This window comes from Pagrus pagrus (genome assembly GCF_965226575.1).
Source record: "Pagrus pagrus genome assembly, chromosome: 19".
Lineage (NCBI taxonomy): Eukaryota > Metazoa > Chordata > Actinopteri > Spariformes > Sparidae > Pagrus > Pagrus pagrus.
In genome coordinates, this window is record NC_140203.1 from 20,965,224 (window position 1) to 20,990,262 (window position 25,039).

Consider the following 25,039-nt stretch of genomic DNA (forward strand, 5'->3'; position numbering starts at 1 on the left):
CTTGCTGTGTGACGTGTGGGCTGCAGAGTATCCATTTCCCATCGCTATCTGGTCTTCATCTGCGAATGCTTCAGAGACGTGCATTTGTTACAGCTCCCCTGTTTGGGATTCTTTAAATAGATACAACATTTGACAGACTTTGACTTCTGCAGGACTCCAGCCAGATCAGAGAGGTTGAAAGCACAATCACAGAGGTGTCAATGTATATATGCGTGTATGTGTTAGTGACTCAGGGGCCAGTTGCATGACAACACACTTAAAAGCACAGTATGTAATTTTTACTGCTTGGGGTCTCTCGATCAAAACAGTAACAAAAGAGGCAGGGGATCATGGGAGTTGTTGTCCTCGTAGCTAGCTAGCGCCAACTTCCCTCCTCACTCTCTGCCGTGTCGTCTGGTCTTTCCCGTGTTTACCCTGAAGTTACAACAACCAGAGGGGGTAAAGGGGACATGACAGCACTGGATCAGGATAACATACCGTGAGTGAAATCATAGATTTCTCTGGGTTTTGACATTGTTGGAACTATTTGGGGAAAATGTAAGTACACAACTCAATGAAATGTTGTTTTTAGACATTTTAATGCGGAAATGTTACATATTATGCCTTTAAAGGTGCAATATGTAAGAACTGGCTTCTCGTGAAATTCATACTCATGGCAAATAGGGGGAAGCTTGTCACCAGAGTAACCTCTAACTGCTGACTAACTGTAGCTACCGTTAGCCAGTTAGCTCAGTTAGCCGTGCAGCTAGCGAGACGGGCCAGGGACAGCTGGTTAACACAATACACAGACCTCACAATGTCAAAATGTTGTTGATAATTTGAGTTCATATTTGAATGTTTTCGACAAACATATTGCACCTTTAAGTCTCATTTCAAGCCAGACTTCAAACGTCTTGTGACATCAACAGATGTGTCCAATAGCTAACTAAAGCTAAAGCTATCTCTCATGTGCTTCTACAGCACAAGTAGGTCTATGCAGGAGATGGTCTTCATCGGACTAAGGAATTTAAGACCAGTCTAAAGCAGAGACTAGACTTAATCTACATTTATGTAACTGGCCCCTGGCTATGTCCATGTCAGTGCGAGCTTGTTGCTCCATGTTGAGTCATAGGGGGAGAAAGATGGTGACCGGTGGCCAAGACCTCTCTGACATAACAACTAACACAGGAAATCAGTTGCTTGGCTTAATGAAAACCAGATCATGCAGAAAAAAAAAAAAAAAAAAAAAAGGAGCAACAACAATCTGAGCGCTCAGCACAGCCAGGAGCGCCTTCACGTCCACAACAGTAAGGTGTGCCGCTGTACAGGAGCCTGCTGTGCGTGTCCCATCCCTCACACATCAACACTGCACACTAGTCAGAAGTACAATAGCTCATGTCTACTTTCAAGCATAAATCAATAGTGCTCAGCCCTTAGGCACCTAGTTACAGAATGACACTAAAAAGCAGTTTGACAACAAGTTAAAAACTCTAAAACATTAGAACATTTCAAGATATCGAGCATTTCTCGCCTCGACAGGGGCTCTACCGACAGGATAGGCCCTATGAAAGCGCAAAATCTGGCACCTTTGAATCGGTTAATCCTGGCTATCTTACATCTTTTTTTATCTTACATCCTTCACTTACCTCGATAAGAATAACAAAACAAGAACACAAATCAAACTATCAGTACAACTTCTGTGGGTTCAGGCACATAAAGAGTAGAAAGGAAAGAGGGATTTCGATGAGTATAAAACAGTCACATTTGGAGGAGGAGAAACATTCTGTTTTTAAATGCACTGTTTGGTGACGGACGGTTATCAACAGCTGTCAATCATTTGAAATTTGGACCTTTTACGATTCACAGGAATGCAAAAAAAAGAAGCTGGAAAATAGGTAGCTGCACTTCTTAAAGCTCTCTAATAGGATGTTACTCAGAGAGAATAAGGCGAGGAAAGGTTGAGTTTTGAAGCCACAGCGGGTACAACTTTCTCTTTCCGCCCTAAATCCTTCCTTCAATTCTCACACTCAACGACGCCCTAATGCTCAGAGACGAGGCATAAAGCTCAATTTACTACCTGCCAATGTTCCTTCTGCTCCGCAGGACTCGCAATCTGTAAGGCAGCTGCCAAATATGGAAGATGTTTGTTGACTTAAGTACCTTAGCAAAGCCACAGGTGGGAAAACATGAGATGAGAGCCGGTGCAGCGAGAGAGTCAATAACCCTCACAAAATATTGTCGTGTTGTTCAATTTGTCAAATCTTAAGGCCGTCCTCCTGGCGAATAATCAATCTGGTATTGATAGGAGCAGTGTTTGACAGACGCAGTGCACTGGAAAGTGAAGCAATTGAAATGCAACTTAATATAAATCACAGATAGTCAACAGCTTGAGGAACAAATTAGATTCTAGTCAGCTGCAAAAAAAAAAAAAACTGTAAGACTGTTCAATTTCAGGCAACCTACTGTTTGGCCTATTCAAGAAAAGCAAGACATACTGGTTTTGTGCCCACGCTCCGTTTCTACTACTCCCAAAATGAAAGGAATGAACAAAAAATACGATGGACATCCTCAATGAAAATGATCGTCTTTTCTCAACTGTATCAATCCATTTTAATCTCACTCGACCCCTCTATCAAAACAACAGTGAACCAAACATCAAAAGGATACATGGCAGGGAGAAAATACGGTATAAAAAAACTAAATAATGCAGTCAAAAGTGCTCAAATAAGGAGTGTTTTCATTTTTTTCTCTTTTTTCATCATATGAGGCAGACCTTTTTTTCTCGTTTTTGTTTCTAACTGTGTCCTCTAGGATCAGGGTTCGGGGAGGAGGAGAGTGGGAACGTGGAGAGCGGCGAAGGAGGAGGTGAAAGATCGAGGCTGACGGTGGGCCCGCTCAGGTGCTGCGAAGGGTTCGGCTCCCGATGCCGTGATGTGGTTTCTCCGCCTCTCAGCTCCCGTTGGCCGTCCATCCTCGGATCTTCATTTCCTCCTCAGCGGCCGAGGGCGGAGCTCTAACCCAGGCTGGTGATGTTGGCCCTGCCGCCTGGTGGCGCCACGATACGCTGGGTGTTCCGGCGAGGAATGTTGTCGTCAACCTGAGCACCTGGGAGGTCAGAGGGAGAGGTTGTCTATTCAGTTATTGTAACTTCTTTTATTGTGGAACTTTTCATTCTGGGCCTTGTTAGAAAGGAAAGTGGCAGCAAATGTGTTTTACATCGATGCAATTAAAGTCAGTACCAGATATAATGACGCTAAGCTATAGTTCAAAACTGTTTGCAAGAAGCCGACAATGTGAATTTACTTGTCAAAGCTCACCTTAGGTGAACGCTGCATGGATGTCACGTTACCATGACACGAGATTATCTCTTTACTGTGACTGCTAAATGGATTGAATATGGCTCAAAATGTTTTCGCTCACACATGCTGCTGTGGCTGGTGCCGTTGACAGATTTCCTGAACGCTGCTCTTTATGTATCTGCATCCATTCAGAGGATGTCCTGAATGGTGACCTTGGTGTAGCCTTTGCTTGATTTATGATGTTTACGGCATCAAAGTAGCAGCGATACTCCATAGCAGAGAAATACAACTTCCCAGTGCTGACGTTGTCATGCTTTATGCCTGTAAGCCTAGCCTCACACATTCTTGAAAATTTTTCAAACAAATCTTAATGATTACTGTTAGATTTTTGCTTGGAACTTTCACACTGCATGCAGAGAAATGAACAGGCCTCGGTGGGTTTGTTTGATTCTTGGTGTATAATTCCCCCCAAAAACGGAACTATTCCTGTAATGCGTGGTCATAAAGATGATCATGGACCGACTGACTGACCGGATAGGCTGAATCCAGACTGATGCAGGTTACGGACGGGCTGGTTGGGCTGCTTGGCAGGCGAGGTCTTGGCGGAGGAGGCAGGAGTCATGGCTTTAGGTGTGACTGACACCTCGCACACCGGACCGTCGTACAGTCCTCTGGGTACACCCCTCAGCTCAGCCAGCTGCATGTTAAAGAAACAGTCATAGCAGGAAAATGAACGAGGATACTGTAACAAGCCGCGTCGACCCTACAGCGCTCCACAAAACAACCATCAGTCATTATAAAAAGTACTTGACTTCCTCCAACAAAACTACAGCCTCACTAGACAAGGTTTGAAAGGCAGCACTGTACCCTGCTGCGAGCCTTTATCCTCTTGTAAACGTAGTCGGGGAAGGGTTTTCGGGCCACGTAGCGTCCCGAGCCCTCAGTGGTGTGGAGGTTCCCCTCCTCCAAGACGATCTTGCCCTGGCTGATCACCACCAGAGGCGCGCCGCGCACCTCTGTGCCTTCGAAGATGTTGTACTCCACAACCTGCAGAGGAGAGGGATGGTGAACAGCAAAGGAAAAGGAAGGTTAAGTATGACCACGTCAATACACCCATACTTGAAGCTTATAAGAGGCTTTTCTGCTTGAAAGATTTTGCAGTATTATCCATGACACTGAACTGCAGATGTGACACATGCTGAAGTGAGGATTGTCTGGTGATTTTCAGCCTGTGATATAGAGGAAGGTTGAACTTGTTGTCTGACAGCCCCCCGCTGTGCTCCTGTGATGTTTTATTACAGCTGCTTGTAACTTCTAACACAAATGCAGATATATCAAATCATCAGAGAAATATCTTCAAAGCAGAGATACAATGAATCATCTTCTCCTGCTGATGTTTCCCCCATCACACAGATGATGTAACCTCCCTGTAGCACATGCTGTATCTCGGAATTTAGTTGAATGATTTATGGAAATCTCAGAGCAATTTGTTGATTGACTTCTAGTTTGTGTTCACACATGATGCCACCGCAAAGAATTGGCAGAATGTTTATGGATTGAAGTGCACTTGTGAGAGGAGCAACTGATTAATCTCACGCAGAGATTAAAGAGTTCCCTCTGGCTGCTAATGTGAGCAAAGAAAGCAAAGCTAATCGTTGGGAAACCCAGCCGATGTGGCACAGGGGCCTCAGCTCTCAGGCCAGAGGAAGGAGGAGAAGGAACAGGGTCGTTGGTTGGGTGGTGCTGGTGTTTGGGTGTGTGTGTGTGCGTGTGGACAAGGAAGTTTCTGTGTGACCAATTTGGAAGCTGGATGACTGCTCTCTCCTAAACGCTACCGTAGCTAAGGCTGAGGTCATGGCAATCTGGTGGACTCTGAGAGCCTCAAATGAGATCACCAGTAGGCTGGGCTATCCTGTAACACACACACACACACACACACACACACACACACACACACACACATAGACATATGCATATACACTCAGAGTGAGCAGTCTCTCCAATGAACGTTAGTCCGTCATTCTCTGACTAAGCGGAATAAAAGGAAACCAGAGAACATGAAAGGCTTAAGCTAACAGACTCCAAGAACATACACAGCTATATTCTCTGTCTGTCCTACACACACACACACACACACACACACACACACACACACACACACACATATGCAGTGATCTGCCTGCTAACAATCGGAACCGATGTGTTCCAGCTCTCTGGCAGGTTTTGAGTATGACATCACTCCCTTGACGCCGTGTGAGGCCCACACCCTGTTCAACAGTAACAGCCACACAGCAGAAAGTGGACCAATAAACCAGTCGCTCCTCCGGCTGGTATCAGTTACACTGACTGTATTCTTTACTGTTAATCATTATCACATAGTAGATGTGTTTCTGTATGAATCTGAGAAACACTTCTCGTATAATCACGAGCTCACTTACTATTTTAAAGGTGCAATAGGTAAGAATTGGCCAGCTTGAATTCATCCCAACAAACAGTAGCAGCGTATCACCAGAGTAACTGCTAACTGCTGCTAATTGTATTCGTTTTATCCTTGACTGTAGCTACTGTTAGCTCAGTTAGCAGTGCAGCAAGCCAGACTAGCAGGGGAGTGTCCCAGAAGCTGGGAGAAAGAGGATTTTGGGTCCGGGGCAAGCTGGTTAGCATGCTAACTTCAGTACAGTACAGAGACATATTTTAGCACATCTAATGTTTTTCAAACATCTAATGTTTTAAACTAAAATTCCTACATATAGCACCTTTATATATACCACTCTTTTGAATTAGAGTGGCCTAGAAACTTTATCATGATGCTAACAAACAATAGTGTGTTTCCAACTTCATGAGGACCTTCTCCTGTTTCCACACAAAGCCAGGTCCTTGAAAAATGCTGTCTGCAATTGAGTCCTTAAAGATGCAATATGCAAAAATTGGCATGTTGTTGAATTCACACTCACAACAAATACAGGGCAGCTAATCACCAGATTAACCGCTAATTGCTGCAAACTAAAGCTGCCGTTAGCTACTTAGCTCAGTTAGCCGTGCAGCTAGCTATTTGACGTTAAGAGGCATCACTGTTATCGTGTGAACTTCGTACCGAGTTGTGGCTCTTGGCAGAGATGATCTTCGTCATGTCTGGGTCCCACAGCACCAGGTCAGCGTCTGAACCCACGGCGATACGACCCTTGCGGGGGTACAGGTTGAAGATCTTGGCGGCGTTGGTGCTGGTCACTGCCACAAACTGGTTTTCATCCATCTTACCTGTCACCTGAAATGAATCAGACCTTAGTTTACTCAGAGAACAGCTTGTTTATTCACTTATGGAAAATATAAATATTTCTGAGTTTGTATTATTACCTCATTAATATTGTAAATATTAAAATTCTGAGTTTGAATTCATTTTCCAAAATGACATAGTGCCCCATTAAAGCTACATGACATAACATGAAGAGGACTTTGCCCGCTCCTTGCCTCATTTGAAACGTAAAGTATGAATATACGTACCACACACTTGTCCCAGATGATAGACATCCTCTCCTCAGTGCCGTTGACGCCTTCAGGAATCAAGCTGAAGTCATCTTTGCCCACAGCGCGCTGGGCAGTGTTGAAGGGACAGTGTGCACTTCCTGTCACCTGCAGGTCACCACTAAACAGACGGCCGAGGTGCAGAAGAAGAGGACAGAAGGGACATTGTGTTCATTGTTAATTGTACAGAAAATGAAGTCCATGTTTTAATTAAGTTACCCTTCACTGCAGGTGCAGTTTGAATGATTGGATCTTACCAGGACAGCAGGGAGTTCAGATAGTCTGGTGTGGTCGGGTCGGGGCTCAGAGGAGGGGAGGTGACGAAGGCGGCTGCTTTGGCCCAGTTCTTGCTCCAGTAGTGAGAGCCGTCTGTTCCCAGGCTAGCAGTGATGGGCTCTCCATAGACCACAGTACCTGAAAGTCCAGTCCCATTATAGCACCAGACATACACTCCCAGAGTTTGTTTTATCTATGTGATGTGGACTGTTGTGAACTGGGCATTGAAAATAATTCAAAGTAGGTGTTCCATAGTTCAAAACCTAAATATAATTGTGCGCATTAGGTGTCAATACTGTTGGACTAGACTGAGTCTCACCCTTCTTCCTGGCCTGAGCGATGACATCGGCAGCACTCTTGCTCATCACCTTGGTGATGTAGAGAGGGCAGTTGGTCTGGTTGGCCACGGTCACAGAGCGGTTCACAGCCTCGGCCTCCACCTGGAGAAGAGACCAGTCTTCATATGAGCGACCTCAGTGGGACAACTGGTTGGTTTGACTCGCTTTCTTCTTCCTACATTGTTTCCCTAATCTTTCCACAAATATTACCCATGCTTTCTCAGTCCAATGTTAATCAAATGAGAAAATTAATACAGTTAGCTTAGCTTAGCTTATCTTAGCATAAAGACTGGCAACAGGGTTTTGTACAATTAAAAAACAAGTTGGGTTTGTCGGTCAATTTTGTTATCTTCGGACAGAGTCAGGCTAGCCGTTTCCACCTGTTTCCAGTCTTCGTGCTAAGCTAAGCTAACCGGCTGCTGGCTGTAGCTTTATACTGACTGTACAGATGTGAGTGGTATCAATCTTCTCATCTACCTCTCTGCAAGAAGTGAGAAGCAAAGAAAGACGAAGAAAGAGGCATCGTTTTTCGAAAATGTCAAAGTGATGCATTACTTTCATTAAAAGCTGTTTTCCATCCATAGCAACAAAAATATGGTGAACCACTTAACAAAACTTTGGCAACTTCCTTTGAAAGATGAGACGACGGGATTGTGATTTTTCAATGACAAACATCAACAAACTGTTCCAGGAGAGAACTGCATGTCTAATTCCTCTTGGATCATATTGCCTTTTCTCTGCTTTCTTCTTCAGGCATTTCTGGACGTCCTTTCCTTCGGATGCTGCCTGAGGTTTCTAATAAACATTCTGTGAAACACTAAAAATAACAGCCGCTTGGATCACAATCAAGATTTGATTAAACTGAGCAGCAACAGCTCGCTACTGCAGCTTCCTGCAGGGCAGCGAGAGATCGTTCATCATTCTACTTTACTGCTTGATCACTGCAGGGGACACACACACATACACACACACACACACACACACACACACACACACACACACACACCGTACTTAAGAAAGCATACTAATAGTGTAATACAAAGGACATGAAAGTAAATACACTAAATCACTACTATAGGTATTTGCAATCTTGTGATTTTTTTAAAGTATACGTGTACAATTTATAGTATACTTACAACGAAGTACACTTTTTAGAAGTACACTTAAATACCCCTTATCCTTAACTTATTGTTGAATTAGTACATTTATTTTTAGTATACTGAAGTTGAACTTCATGACGTCTTTTTTTCAAAGTACACTTTTTAAAAGCACATTTATTAATATACTTTGAATTAAGCACAAAAAGTAAAAGTATACTTGTAGGAAGCTTCCTATACCTACATCATATCTTTAATACAATAATGTACACTATTTTTTTTCACAAGGGTGTGGAAAAAAATCCCTCCTGTAAATATTCAGTGTTACATCAACTCCCAAACACACCACATGTTCACAGACCTCCTCCTGCTGAGTCTCAACCAGCAACAGTGAACACAGCTCTGCTCACAGGCCTAAACAGGCCTCCAATCACTGATACAAATATTGTTTTGACACGGACTAAGAACCATCTTTTCAAGCATTCACTGCCCATTTTAACCAAAGCAAACTATTTCTTTTCGTGCTCATTTCAGGAATTAGAAGATCATAAGAAGAGGTTTTAGCGATAAACACAGCTGCCATGAGTCACGCTTCAAATGTCATTCCCTACTTTGTTGCCACATCTGGGTGTTCATGAGTAACAGCAATGATTCGTGCAAAGGACATGCTCTTATCTGTCCTGAGTCTGGGGTTCCCAACAGGAAATTCACATTAAACACATGCAGGTGAGTCTGAAGAGGACGTCTAAGTGTTTGCCAAGGCAGTGAGACACCCACGGCCTCGCTGTAAAACTGTCAGACAACCCTGCACCAACAGCTGCGAAGGCTGGAAAGTGAAAAAAGGACTTCTGCAAACACAACTGTGAGATGAAATGATTCCCCACAGCTTTACACCAGAGACCCAGTGTGAGTCCACAGTGCTGAAAGTCTGTCTTACCTCCTCAGGACGGCTCAACACGTGTCCCTCAGGCCCGGTGATCCCCTGCTCCAGGATCCTGCGCTGCTCCTAAATACACACAATCAACAACACACGCACAAACAAACCACCGTGGAAATGTGAGATGTTGAGTCATGTGCAGGAGCGTGTATGCCTTGAAACACTCGGAGCTTAGAGCTTAGTTTTCCATCATTTTCATTTTATCTAACATCCAGCAGGAAATCACGTGTCCATTTCTGTCCACGTTCCAGCTTTTAAGGAGTGAAACGTCTTTACCTCGGCTACGATGTCTCCGTTCTCAGCGTGAACCTGAGCGATGGCTCCCAGATCGCGGATCACACTGAACACCTCGTACACCTGCAGCAGAGGGAAGTTGTGTTAAGTGATGATAGCTGATGCACAAGTGAGTGCAACCTTTTTATAACGTGACACAGATCTTTGATTCTGCTTTTCACCGTGTCCACAACAGCTTTCTTTGAGTTCTCTAATGTTATGTGGTGTTCAAAAGTACATTTTTTTCAAGAGTGCTTATAGTCAGTGGGTTGTCTTTAGTTAAGCTAAAGAAGGGCCTATATTTACTCTAGCTAAAATTTGGTTTACATCAGAATATGGTCCTTGGCTGTTGTCTGAGAAAGCATGTATGTGTTTTTACCGACATTTACTTGTAAAGAAAAAGTACAGAACAGAAATATCATGTTAAAAAGTCTTCTTTTGGACTTATTTCAGTTTTAATGCTATTTAGCAACTGTTAGCATGCTATCAAACAAAACTAATATGGTAAAACATCATGTAAGCTTAGTCATTGGGTCCATGTTAGAATGCTAACGCTAGCATTTAGCTCAAAGCCCTATGTACAACCTGAAATACAGCCCATAGCACGACACTAGACTCTTAGTTTTTGACAATTAAAGGTGAAATATGTTTTAGCCACCTGTTTGTGGCATGTGAAATCGTATTCCCAACAAACAGAGGCAGACATCCATGACTGTAGCTACTGTTAGCCGGTTAGCTCTGTTAGCTCTGCTGCTAGCCGGACTACGTTGAGAGTGTTGGTGTTTACACCACTAGCACAGGAGCTTCGCTGGGAGAAAGAGGTTTACAGGCCCGCAGCTAGCTAGTTAGCATGCTAACATCAGAAGATGTCTGCAACGCTATAAATTTCTTTGGCATAACGTCAGAACTGTTATTTCTTCACGTTCCGTTGATAATTTTAGTTAACTGTTGAATGATTTACACATTGCACCTTTAATAACTGGTGAATACAAAACATGCTGTCTTTCAGCTATGTGTGTAGAATAATGGACGCTGTAGTCGCATGCAGACCTGCTGTATTTACATTAATTCTCTCATTTCGCTGACATGTGAAGCCCTTACAGATAACGCAATCTCAGCCAGACAATAATCACAACCTGAATATTTCTGTGGTTCAATGAAACACTGACCCTGATTTTCACACACTACGGGAGTCTCCCACACTCCGATTGTTTACGAAGCAACGCTCAAACTGTAACGCGGACCGAATGAAAGCCGACGTGTTGAATGAGTCATCACGTCTCGGCTGCCAAACGCGCAACAATAAAAGAGCCATCAGAGTTTGACACGGCAGAGAAAGCGATAACCTCTGGCTGCACCGGGCTGCGAGCATTCCTCACGCAGGTGCAGAGGCCGACACAGACGTGTTTCAAAACAGCTTTGGAGTGGGATTAATTCATTTGTACCATGAGTCAGGAGAGAGACACGGCCTTCATTACGCGCTCACTCTCACACGGATAATCAGCGCGAAGCGACGCCTCGCCAACACAAACAGTCTCGCACTGTAACTCTCACTGTACGGTCCAAAATCAAGACTGTGATGCAACTTCTCTGGTATTGTAATGTCAGATTTATTGCAGGTTAGCAATCTGTCTGTCTGCTTGTTCAACTTATTACTTATTGCCACTGAACTGTATGTTGCCAGATGAAACAGATTCAAACCTAATGCGGTGAACATCTCGGTAGACTAGCATTTACTCTGACCACAGTTGCTCCTCTGGCTGAGCTCTCTGGATGAAGGTTTGCAACGAGATTTTGTTATTTGTCTCTTTTCCAACTATGGATTCCTCAGTAAACAGCCTCATCTTTGTGGATTCATTTGTTTGCTGTCACGTCTCATATCTCAAATAAAACTTGTGATCATTTGGCTAAATGTGCAGATTACATTTGGATTCATGTGCAGCAGCAGGTTTCATGTTCGAGAATACTAGTCTAATCACATTAAGTGTCCGAGGGTCTAATCAGTCATCCTTAACAGTATAATATCCCAAAGTCTCTCCCTCCCTGATTTGATTTGACCCTTCATTATAGCATTTAGCATCTCTAGCAATGTTTCTCAGCAATACATGGCATATCAAAGAATGAAGGAGAAGAGAAGAGGCCCCACCTGAGCGTCAGTAAGCTGGAAAATATCCTTATAAGCAAGGTAGACAAGGAAAGAGTTGACACCTAAAAATACAAGATGGCAGAGTGTGAGAAAACACGAGGGGAAGGGAGGACTGAAACAAAGTGACACGTTTCCACATCAGCTCTGACAGTGTCTGTGCATCCACGGCCTTCGCTGGGGGCGGAGACCGTATAACTGTCAGAGTCATAGAAAAATCAGAATGTGACTTTGTGTCGGGCGTGGTCGTACCGTGATCCTTAACAAGAGCCTCCATGTCCTCCTGGATGCCCTTGTGCCACTCGGTGATGTCGACGTGCAGCGAGTAGTCGCAGCAGGACTTGCTGTCGGCCCACTCGCGCCACTGCTCGAAGGACGAGAGGAGGCTGACGCCAGGCTCGGGGACCACGTGGTCAACTGGAGGGACACACACAAACACACACCAACACAGGGACCGTCAAGACCTTGACTGAGTCGTTCACACCTGGCACTCGAATGTGCTCTAACTTTGTCTCGAGTGACTGATCTCTGAAAATTGCCAGATACAGTACCTGAGTCACGTCTCGATACATGATTTTCCACTACACAAGACAGACATAACAACATATGGTCTGAAGATATGAGTGGTTTACTGACTCACATGTACTGATGCAGAGGTGCACATTGCGTGCATTCACATGAGGGCTGCAAATGACTTTCATTCACTTCATCTGTTGTCAATTCTTTCAAATAAATGATGATAACTATTAGAAAATAGTTCAAATGGACCATCACAATTCTTCAGAGTCTGACATGGCATCATCAGATTACAGATTTTATCTCATCAGCGATCCAAAATGATTCAGTCCAGTCTATGTTATCACTGGCAGCCCACATCCAGACTGGATCCAGATCCATTTCATAAAGTCTGGACCACCTGAGGTCCAACCTGAAGCAGATCATCAACACGTTCATCTGTGGTTTGATTCAAATCTGAGCTCTAAAGGTTTGTCTACGTCCTGCCCGTCTCTATGTCACTTTCCATTTCTGGTGCGATCACATCTGTGCGAGTGATGTGCACTGCTCTGACTGTCCAGTCACCGGGCTGCCACGCTTTACGCCCCAGTTCCAGGACCTGTCTGACCCCGCAGCCGTCAGCGTTTCGCCCGAGGTGACAACGACACACAGGTCGTCTGGGAGTGTTTGTTCTGCAGTGAGGTGGAGGAGGGTTCAGCTGCTGAGTCAGCAGAGGGAGGGTTCGGTGTTAGAGAGCAGCTTCATTTAGCTCTATTATCTTTTTACATTACATCGGCTTGTTTTATCTTAACGGCCGGTTTCCTTCTGAACGGGCCTGAGGAGTGAGATACAGATAATCTGTCAGTTGTACCAAATCTGTTTACATTCAGCCCTGAAGTCACGAGTTAACAAGTAGTACTGATACCAAGGCAGAGAGATAAGACTCAAGATTAAGGGTGTTTGACCAATTTAAAACTGGATCCAAAATGGATCTGACATCAGAACCAACCCCTGAGACATTATGCTAATGTAAACAGAGCTGTCGGAATAAGAAGTCTGAACTTTAAGAGATGGAAAAGGATCCATACAGGACGTGTAACAGTGTGAAAGCTGCAGTATCTGTTTGTCCAGAGAGAAAGTGATCTGACTTCCTGGCTCCGAGTCCTCACAGCAGATGGACGGTTTTGTATTTTGGCTCGGTCACAAACAGGCCAGGCTGGCACCCTTCCTGTTCTCATTAAGATATTTTCAATTAAAGCCGTTCAGTGAATGAGGAATCACTGCAGGGAAAGAAGCTTTGATGCGCTCAGAGAGAGGACTCGAAAGGGAACCGATGCATTAGCTCACAGACGAGCCTTTAATCGCAAACAGTCGGATACTTCCGCCGAGTAACTCACTGATCATGGTGGTGCCTCCGCTCAGCGCCGCCTTGGTGCCCTGGTAGAAGTCGTCGGCGGACACCATGCCTCGATCGGGCATCTGGAAACGCGTGTGCACGTCGATGCCGCCGGGCATCAGCATGCGGCCGTGGGCGTCGATGGTTTTCACCCCGCCGGGCACGATGAGGTTCTCCCCGATTTGTCTGAAGAGAAAAATGATACAGATTTTACTTGTTGTGAATACTTTGCATGTGTTATAGAAAGAAACATCATCATCCGGACATCACATTAAACCAGAGAGCTGTGCAGAGTTAGACTAAATGTCAAACTAAACTTTAACATCACACAAACAGGAGTTATACATCTGTATGTATTACTCATTGACATAATTAGGAAAGGTTCCCCATTTTAGACTTTTTTTCCATCTTTGATTTTATACTTGGTCAGTTTCAAAATAGCACAAATCCCAAACAAAGTCAAAAATTAGTATCCAAACCAGCAACAAGCGAAAAAACAGTTTGTATTTTGTTTTTAGGGTGGAGACAAATGCAAAAACCATTGTACTTAAATGCACAGTGTCATTTCTGCCACTAGGGGTCTGTCTATCGAAACAATAACAGTTTGATGATGCTGTGAAGCACCGTGGGATCATGGGAGTTGAGGTCTTCATTGTCACCATTACGGATGAAAATGAACAATAGTGTTCCATCACAAGTGAGCGATATAAACAATACACCAGACTAACAAGCTACTTCACCGGCTTCCTCTCTCACTCTCTGGCACATCATCTGCTGTTTCCCATGTTTCCTCTGTAGCCATGGCAACAAGAGGAGGTAAAGAGGGTATGACGGCGTTTACTTTGAGTGAACTTGTGGATTTCTTCTGGGTTTGAACATTGTTGGAAACATCTGGGATAATGTAAGTGCACGACAACAAAATATAAAACAAAGGTGATGTTTTAGACATTATGAGGCAGGAATGTTACATATGGTGCCTTTAAGTTCATTTAAATGAGTGAGTTTATGGAACAGATGTCGTGAGGAGCTGAGAATGTGTTTTTTTTTTTTTTTATAATTCAATTAACAAATACAAAATTGCATGATCAGGATGCCATGTGGGCATTCTTATAGCATTTTGATGCCAGATAGGTTGTGGGCCGGTGTAATAACCTGCAGCTTCGGTCTACATCAGTTCAGCCTGTAGAAGATCTTCTCTGTGGTGTTTTAGGGTTGGTTTGTTTTCTACGGTTCTGTTAGAAGTAACTGCACACAGTTTTCCCTAAAGTGCTGAGAAAGATTTCATGAGAGTGGGCAAACTCCATATTTTAATGTCTTTTTTGCCTACGTTTATGTGCAATGACTTACAGATGGAAAAACATTTCCATTTCCATGTTGTGTCTATTAAACGTGCTGACTTATTCGACTCACTTGATGACTCCATCCTCCATGTAGATGTCAGCGCAGAAGGACTGGTCATCGTTCACGATCTTCCCTCCTTTGATCAGGAGACGGTCACTCTGCAAAGCAAACACAGATGATTAGTCGCTGCATGTTTAACTACATGACACACTTCACCGGGAGACGATGGAGTTCATCCGTGGGAACCAGCGCACATCTGAACATGCACAGACTCTCGCTCTGAGGTTTTTATAGGCGCCTATAAAAAAATACGCTTATGAGGGTGAGTATCCGATCTGGCTGGGCTGGAAGCAGGATGAAGTGCATTTGATGAAAGACACTTTGTGAAGTGTCACATAAAAGAGCGCTCGCAACCAAAAAGAGAAAAATAAGCTGAACCTGCTGAACGTACACAGCAGACTCTGCCTGGCCTTTTTGGGATGCTTCCTGATAAGGAACACACGGCTGTGCAACGTCTTTCAACTGATACTGGCTTTCTTCACCGCTATCTGCCACACACACACACACACACATTAAAGCACTGCACACACATAAAACACATTCTTAATATATTGGGGATGTTTTAACAGTGACACTGTTTATAATGTGAATTAGTGACAGAGAGATAAGACGCAGAGAGAGAAGATGGAGGAGAGTGAGGAGGGTCTGCAGATCAGACGCTGTGAGGTGACACAGTCAGACTGTATAAACACCAGCCTCTGTCTCTCTTTATAACGAGGGAGGGTAATACAGGATTGTTGACGCTATTCATTATTCTGATATTTTCCAACTTAGCCTGATTGCTGATGCCAATACCAATATATGCATTTTTTCACCACCTAATCTCTGAGAACATCAAGTCTCTCCTGCAGCAGAACTAACATGTTATCATGCCGGCTCATTTTGACCTGACGCCTATATTTCATTATGAAGCCTTTATCTGCTAAAACTGCTAACGAACTGATATTATCATGCATTTTAAACCATCTCTCCATCATGTGACGCTCTGCTCGTCTTCATACACTGTATATTACAAGAATATTATGGGAAATGACAACACAGAATAAAAGACGCATGTAAGAGACTTGGGGTGGAAGTTTTTTGTGGATTAGTGGTTTGTTAGATCTCAATACTGTGACCTCAGCTTACTGTTTTATTATCTCAGGAAATAAATGAATAAAACGGTAATAGAAGGAAATTAGCCTTTTTTCCACAGCACTGTTAACACTATTAAACCAGAATGAATTGATGATTTGACTTAGTTTTAGGCATTTTCTTTCCCACTTTTACTTTTTGGTGTGAAGTGTTTGTATCTTCATGGTTGTTGTTTCGGACATTGTCTATCTTTGAGTTCCAGTCTTCTAATAATCATCATTAATACATGATAGATTTATAGCTAGTTTAACTTTAGTTAATTGTTATTTCACTGTGAACAAACAATGACATAGTTCATTAAAACATTTATTAAGCAGTTGTTAAGGTTTACAAACATTAATTTCACCTTCCAAATAATGTTCAAAGATGAACTACCCAGTAATTATGAACCATTTACAAAGTATTATAAACATCAGTTGTAACTTTACAATAAACAGTTAATAAATGCATTTCATTGTGTGTGAACAGTGAAATAACTATTAACTAATGTTTAATTAACTATAACATTACCATTTATTAATGATGATTGTCATAAAGTGTGAGTAGCAGGGTGTCATCAGACTCTTTGACGTGTGTGTGACAAAAAAAATCTTTCATTTTTAAAAACAGTTTTACTCGTCACCTGGTAACGCTCAGAAAACTAAACTGTTATTGGAGGCTCGGAGTCTTAAACAAATGTTTATTATCTAAATGTTTATAAGTTAGTCACAGCAGCAGTTTAGTGCTGCAGCTCTTCAGTAAACATGTAAACATGCTGGTTGCCTGGAACATGAAATGACACTAATGAATGTCAGACAGACAGACAGACAGACGGACGGACACACCCCTCTGTCCTCCTCATGTGCTCGAGCTGTCACAACAATGACATAAGAGAGGACCAATCAGAGCGCAGGCGGTGTAATCAATCATCCATGCCTGCTGTGCTGTGCCACTTGTCCATGTGCAGGACAGAGGAGAGGGAGGGAGGGAGGGGGTTGCCACCTCCACATCCTCCCACGCAGAGCCCCTCTCTCCCCCCTCCCGTCCCTCCCTCTCTCCAGTCACCCCGGGTCGTCTGTCCAAAATGGGAGTGGCAGCTCTGGTCACAAGGCTCCCAGCATCCCCGGCTAACAAAGGCTGCTCTGTTCGAGCCGCTGCCACTCGCTGCCGCCCGGCCAGCAGCTCTGGCCCCGAGCACAACTGCTGCTGTGCAAAGGCTCCCAGTCAGAGAGCCCCGCCCTGCATCAGAGCCAGCAGGCACGGCTCCGCACTGCACCGCTCGGCTTCTCTAATGCTACTTCATGGTGTTTTTAATTTCTTTATCTTCCCAGACTCATCCTCATCACGGTCTAGTCACAGATTTAGAAGAAAAGAAATCCTTGCACACACCAACACCAGGAGCAGGTGGAAAATCTTTTGTGTTTTTGTTACATGATGCAAATTCTGATTCTTACAAACTGCAGCAACCAGGTCGACAGAACACGAGGCGTTTGTTTTTTAATCCGTTTTAAGCGTTTGTATTCTTTATGAAGTGCACTTTGTCGTATGCACTTTGTGGTCCTGACGATTTAAATAATAAATAGATGATTCAATTCAAATGTTGCAGCTTTTCTCAGTTTCAAATGTCTGCACATTGAATTTCTTTGAGTTTTCAACTGTTGGCTGGAATAAAAGGTGCGATTTGAAGAAGTCTACTTGGGCTCTTGGGAATTGTTTTGGCCATTTCTTATTATTTCCTGACATTTGTAGAATATTAACAGTTAGTCAGAAAAATAATCTACAGATTCATGGATAATGAAAATATTTCCAAATTGCAGAAATCATTTTAAATCACTGATATATCATTGCACAACTGTAACACTGTCCGACTCATGATGGCTGCAGCTGAACCACAGAAACATATTTTATTATTCCACACATTTCTTGACCAAACCTGGTGCCTACAATACCCACAAAGCAACACGACCTGCAACAGATTATGCAGAGATTTGATTGTGTCATGCTAGTAGCCTTGAGCCACTAGCCTCAAGCGAAGATGAAGAGCGGGCTATGGAGGCCTGGTAAGATAAACTTGTAGTCTTCAGCCCCAACTGATGCTGACTCAGGTGACATCACTTAAAGGGACAATTCACCCCAGAATCCATTTCTTTCTACCAATCCACACCCGCCAACTATATCACCGGGCAGACGGAGGCTAGCTCTCTAAGCCAGCTAGAGTTGAAGCTGAGCCACGAAGGGCGCCATTAATGTTTACATCTGGCGCTGTCACAAACAGGAGCCTCGCGTCCATCAGTGGATGCGTGCTTCCTTATGTGCAATGAGACTGTTGGTGGGTGTAGGTCTGTCGAACGTAGAAAATAGTTCCTGCATGAAACTGCTCACAACACGGTCTGTGGATCATCTTTAGTTTTTGGCGCTTTGAGCACCACATTCCATCTGGTTCCATTATATCTGAGGAAAGGCAGACATCTCAACAGGAGACATTTCCAAAGCTTGGCGACTCACATCCAAACAAACTAGGATGGATAACTAGCACTACAGGTGAGATGGAAAAATGTGTAGTTTGGATTTTGAGGTTGAACTGTCCCTTTAAATTTCACGCCGCTCCCCCTGGAGCCACAGAAGAAGACAACCACTGGACTATAAAACAGTGTGTCTCATCTAATCTTCCTGGTTCTGACTGCAGCTGCACGGTAACAAGACAAACACATGGAGGACATACATGCGTCATTAAGTCACATCCTCTTTGCTTTAGGAGAGAAACTCACAATACACACACACACACACACACACACACTCGAGGACTTCAGCTGACTGCGGCACGTCTGGAAAATGCTCTGCAGTTGTCATGTGAAAGGTGTGGCGGTGCTCTGACAGCGCTGATGGAACTAATGCGAATAGATCATGTGGTAATGTTCGATCTATGCGCAGCAGACCGCTCTGCTGGAGCGGCTGGCCTCGGTCCAGCCCAACGCTGGCCCGCACTCATACCAGCAACTGCTTTGAAATATGCCGTTACATCATGTGCCTCATCATGACTGTCATTATCACATTACTCACTGGAGATCGAGACTTCGCCTCTCGAGTCAGCACTCACACAGACCCGAACCTACACGAGCCAAGACTGAGAGGCAGAATTATCTTTGCAGAAACAATTACTGGGTTTTTTTTATCCATGGAGACGGTTAGTTATTGAGTCGCTCAGTGAGAAAGAGGCGGATGATTCTGAAAAGGTCCCACTATGAAGGTGTTTTTGTCCTATAGGGTTCAGTTTTACACACTGAAAAGATGGGAAATTAACGAGGACAAGAATTTGCCCTGAACCTACTCGTACTGTACAATCATCTGATTGTTTTGGAGCTCACAGGGGTTGGAGAGCGTGTCTGGTTGGACTGGATAAGAGCCAAACATGACAGTGACCTTCCCTCCATGGGAACCTCACAAACAGGATGTGGACGGCGCTCAATGGCTTCACTGTTGCTAAACTGCAGTGTTTTCATTCCAGGCTACGATACTTAACCCTGCTAATGTAAACACAGCGGCAAAATCCATCCAGCATGAATGAAGAAACTCGTCTTTTGAGGCTATTTGCACGATGAAAATTACTCATTGATTCTTTTGCTGAAGGCAATAACTTTCCTTACTGCTCCTCCCGTTTCCTCAAAGTAAACATCCTGATTCTTCTCAAAGTGGGGGGAAGGCCCACCACGGGGGGCATGAAGTCACTGAGAGGGGGAGAGGGCACGACCACGAGGAAAATGTCAAGTGGAAATACAGCTGAATGAATCTGTTTACGACAAACTACAGAAAACTGTGTTCCAGTATTAGCATGGCTAGCTAGATTCAGGTTAGCATGTTTAAAAAGAAAATGCCAGGTAGAGATACGAACAGATGGATCACTATGATGATGATGATGATGATGAAAATATACTGAATAAAGCTTGTTCAAACAAGTGTGCTCCAATGCTAGCAAGGCTGGCTAGATTCCGGTTAGCATGATTTGCTAAGACAGAAAAAAAAACACATAAGAACGAAACATGGACCACATATTCTTTGGGTCACCATTAACACAGCAGGAGAGCGCTGAGTCTAAAAGCTTGTGCAGCTTTTTTGGGGTTTTTTGGCTACTTCAACATTACAAGCTGTTAGCATAACACTGATATCACCTTTAGGAGTTTATATGTTGAATGTGTTAGCAAGCAGTTGCCTCTTCATGCATTTAGAAGACAAAAGGACAAAAAGGTCTGGTTTTCTCTGGTTCACAGTAAACACAGCAGCAGGCCTTTGTGTCTACAAACAATGGCAGCTTCATTTACATCTTGCTTGTTTTGTTGCTAATTTCATGGTTGATAAAAAAAAGTGGCTGGGTTAAAGGAGCTCAAGTTGAAAAACCTCTGCTGTAATTCTTTAAACTGCTCCTTAAAAATGGACAGATTTTGGGGAGACACCTGGGGGAAGGACATGCCTAATACATTTTATATGGTGAACACGGTAGCAGACAGTTAGCACGGAGCAACATTAGCTTTCTTTTAGAGCTGTGTTTTAGGTGACCTGGGAATATTCCTTCTCTTTTTGGCTCTGTTTTACTCTCCACCAACTCCTGAACAAAATATCTGGCTCTTTAGCTGCTAAATGCTAAAGCTAATGCTAATGCTAATGCATTTTGTCTGCCTGCCATTAGGAGCTGGGCGGGAAAACAACACTGGTGTGAGTGAACCGTAACAGTTACGTTTTGGGCTGTACCAAACAAAAACAGTGATCTCAAAGATGCTAAAACGCAACATACGACTGAGAATAACTGCAGATTCAGGTGATAATTCTCACATTACACATTGTGACCCACTGATAATATAATAATATTGATTATATTTGCTTTAAAGCAACATATTTTTAGAAGTAATTCCACTGCTAAAGGCTGCTGAGTATAAAATAAACACACTACTGATGATAGAGTCTGGGAGTATTGATTATTTCTCTATTACAGCCCGTCAGATCAATCTGTAGTATCATATGGCTCCTGTAGTTTATTACACCTCATTAAAATATGTTGTGTATAAACAAATCTGCAGCACAACACAGGTGAACACTTAAACGCTCCACAGAGGGAAAACAGAGGCCTGTTTATTGCGAAGTTTCATGAAATCAGGACAGAATCCGTTGTGGGGCTGAGAAAACGTCTGCCAGTGTGAAGACGTAACCCGGCAACGTCATGTGTTGTTGTCCAAATGGAAAAGATCCTGGGAACATTTGTGAAGTCAGGTGGAGAACGCTGCCAGGTCAGACATTCAGCACTATGATTTATGTGCGCTCGGGATTATTCAAAAACCAGCCTGCTACCAAAATCATCTCCGTACATGTTGAGACAACTGCTGTAAAGGTTTATTCGAGACAGAACGCTGGCTGGGTGAGTGGCAGAACAGGACTGAAACTAACACCCACAGGGATAAATGTGTTTGGAAATGACAGCACAAACAAACACCTGAACGAGGATTGTTTGTGTTTGCCAACTGATATTAGGAGATTTAGATAGAAACTGTATGACCTGAGTGTATCACTACAATCAATACTCATAATAAATGGTCTTCTTTATTTACTGAACAATTTTCAGTTTATGAAATGTTTTGAAATTGAAAAGTTCCCTGAAACTCTCAATATGTAAATTCTGATGTTAGGAGTCTCTCAATCCAGACAAAACACAGGACGTTACGTAGCGGAGGATCATGAGAGTCTCCACTGTTAAACAACTATCACTGCCGATGACGATTTATCTACGTGACTCGTGAATGTTAACAGATGAGGTAAAGTATAGTTCTAGTTACATTTTGTCATGTTCGCCGACTTATTTCCTCAGGCGCTGACTCTCTCCTGCAGGTTTAAGTGATAAAACGCCGCTACCTTGAACAAAATTTGACATTTTAGTGTAGAGATGTTACATATTATATCTCAAACTTATTTTTCTGTATGAAACATCACTCTCTTTAGCTTGTTCTGCTGCTAATATTATGGTTGATTAAAAAACTGGCTGGGTTAAAGGGGCTAAAGTTGAAAAACCACTGCTGTAATCCTTTAAACTGCTCCTTAAAAATTAACAGATTTTGGGGAGACACCTGGGGGAGGGGCAATACACTGTAAACACAATCAATCAATCAATCAATCAATCAATCAATCAATCAATCAATCAAAGCTTTATTGTCATTAAGCTGTACATACAAAGGTAGTACAGCAAAACTGACATTACGTTTCTCCAGGATCGTAAGATCAACGCTGACTGATTGATAATGCCTTATACATTTTATATGGTGAACACGGTAGCAGACAGTTAGCATGGAGCAACATTAGCTTTCTTTTCAAGCTGTGTTTTAGGTGACCTGGTGAATATTCCTTCTCTTTTTAGCTCTGTTTTACTCTCCACCAACTCCTGAACAAAATATCTGGCTCTTTAGCTGCTAAATGCTAATGCTAATGCTAATGCAATTTGTCTGTCTGCCATTTGGAGCTGGGCGGGTCACCTACACTTGGTTTTTCACAGAAAACCACTTCCTGCTGCGTCCGAAAACAAAAACAGTGATCTCAAAGATGCTAAAACGCTACATACGACTGAGAATATCTGCAGATTCAGCTGGTAATTCTCTGTGGGCTCATCATTACACAAAATCACACAAAGAAAAATCACTTAAATTCTCTCTGACCAAAATATTTAAACTAGAATTTTTTTATTCTTTCCTTGAATATGAAAAATTCACATAAATCATCTCAAATTCTATAAAACACAAACTCATTGACCTCCGTCTGCACTCTGCTGCAGCTGGAGGTATCTGTTACACATTTACTCAACAGTATTCCTCTTTGTTCTGGTGCTGATTCATAGAAAGTAATCCACCTTGTGTTCACAAACACACACACGCACGTATTTTCTCAGACTTCTGGCTGTATGAACGGGGGATTTCGGGAAGATTTTGATTGTGAAGAAGCGCTGCCGAGCCGGTGTGTGTGTGTGTGTGTGTGTGTGTGTGTGTGTGTGTGTGTGTGTGTGTGTGTGTGTGTGATGGGGATAGCAGCTGTGTGTGTGTGTGATAACAGCGTGAACGAGCTGACGTGACCTTAACAGCAACAACACACACACTGAGCTGCCACCAGGGCGACTGCTGTACTACAGGTGTACTACTGAAGCAGACTGCTAATGATCTCTCATCCGCTGAGGATTGAAGTCACAGAGACTTTAATCCAGGACAGTCTTATTATAGCCTCGGGCTATTTTTACCCCCACTCAACATGCACAGCAGAGGTGCATTCACTTTACCAAAACTTCATCTTTGCTCCTGTTTTTCACTTTGCTTTCATCTAAATTTGGATGAGACACACTGCAAAAATAAATCTGGTGCAAATGAATCGATCAGTTGATCGAGAGAAGTATTTGATCATCTCTTGACAGTTCAGGTTATTTAAGCAGCAACGTGCCAAACGTTCTCTGGTTCCAGCTGGTTGCAAGGTTTGCTACTTTTCTGTTTAATATCATTCAGGACTGGAACTAATGATTCATTTTTTTCATCTGTTGTCAGGTCGCACTGATATCCTGGTTTTCAGGTGTGCTGTTGGATGAAAATTGACCTTACCGATAGTAAGGAACTCTACCTTATAGATATTTAAAATTCATATCAAGTTTAATGTTTGTCAGGGCGCATTCTGCTTTTCTTTCTGTTAAGGGTCATTGTGACTGATAACAATACTAATAATTGTGTAATATCGTATATTGGGATCATGTCTGAGGTGGGTTTGCACTGTAAAAACCCTAATCTGTTGATTATTCAAGTTTCCAGTATTCAATGAGACATTCTCACATGACTTGTTTTGTCCAACCAACCGTCAAAACCAAAATATATTCATCTTTTGACGTACAATTCAGAAAAAACGGTCATTAAAGTCATTATACTGAAATCTGTAAAAATGAACATCCTGGAGGTTTTGGACTGTTTGCCTGACCAAAAAAGTGATATGAAGGCGTCACCTTGGACTCTGGGAACCAGTGACGGCATTTTTCGCTGCTTCTTTCCTACATTTTAAACACAAAACGATCAATCGTTCAGTCTAGAGCTGCAACAATCAATTGATTAATCAATTAGTTGTCAACTATAAAATTTGAAGTCAGTATTGTCTGATTCCTGCTTCTTAAATGTGAATATTTTCAGCTTTCTTTCCTTCTCTATGACAGTAAACCGAATATCTCTGGGTTGTGGACAAAACAAGACACTTGAGGACGTCATCTTGGACTTCAGGAAACGCTGATCGACATTTTCTAGACTAAACAACGAATCAGTTAATCGTCAATGAAAGTAATCATTACTGCAGTCGAGCCCTGCCCAACTCGATCATCACTTCCGTCACACATCTAATAACTCTGCTCTGGTGGAGGATAAACATGGACCACAGAAGCTCCCAGGTGGTGAACTTGTGAGAGTTCATTCATATTTGATGAGCTCGGTCTTAAGTACGTCCCTGCCTGTGCAGCTGACCCGACTCCATCTGGCCCCGGCAAACCAGTCAGCTCCACCAGCACTCCACCCATAATGACTCAGGATTGATCGATGGGCGCTCCGGCTCAGCGTTATGTGCGATCTGAAGTCTTAAGTTGATTGGTTTGTAGAGAAAGATGCAGAACACAGAGCTGCTTTGTCACGGCTGCAGCCTTTCCTGTTTAGCTTTGATTCGATTTGAGCTCATTCATTTCCTCTGTGTGGTTTAATAAGCTCGTCCACGCTTCGCACTGAGGGTT

General features: G+C 43.1%; 1 protein-coding gene across 2 annotated transcripts in view; it reads right to left on the minus strand.

The window, feature by feature from the left end:
* Positions 1–559: 559 nt before the first annotated feature.
* Positions 560–25,039, minus strand: part of dpysl2b (dihydropyrimidinase like 2b) — a 32,250-nt gene continuing 7,770 nt past the window's right edge. For both annotated transcript variants that reach the window (XM_084384056.1, XM_084384057.1), the window contains exons 2-14: positions 15,166–15,254; positions 13,757–13,941; positions 12,117–12,281; positions 11,868–11,929; positions 9,725–9,805; positions 9,449–9,517; positions 7,396–7,516; positions 7,058–7,214; positions 6,780–6,921; positions 6,373–6,543; positions 4,146–4,325; positions 3,810–3,975; positions 560–3,084 (exon numbers count right to left, since the gene is read on the minus strand). In XM_084384056.1, the coding sequence (XP_084240182.1) occupies positions 2,993–3,084; positions 3,810–3,975; positions 4,146–4,325; positions 6,373–6,543; positions 6,780–6,921; positions 7,058–7,214; positions 7,396–7,516; positions 9,449–9,517; positions 9,725–9,805; positions 11,868–11,929; positions 12,117–12,281; positions 13,757–13,941; positions 15,166–15,254 (1,680 nt within the window). In that variant the 3' untranslated portion in view covers positions 560–2,992. The remainder of the gene's footprint in view (positions 3,085–3,809; positions 3,976–4,145; positions 4,326–6,372; positions 6,544–6,779; positions 6,922–7,057; positions 7,215–7,395; positions 7,517–9,448; positions 9,518–9,724; positions 9,806–11,867; positions 11,930–12,116; positions 12,282–13,756; positions 13,942–15,165; positions 15,255–25,039) is intronic.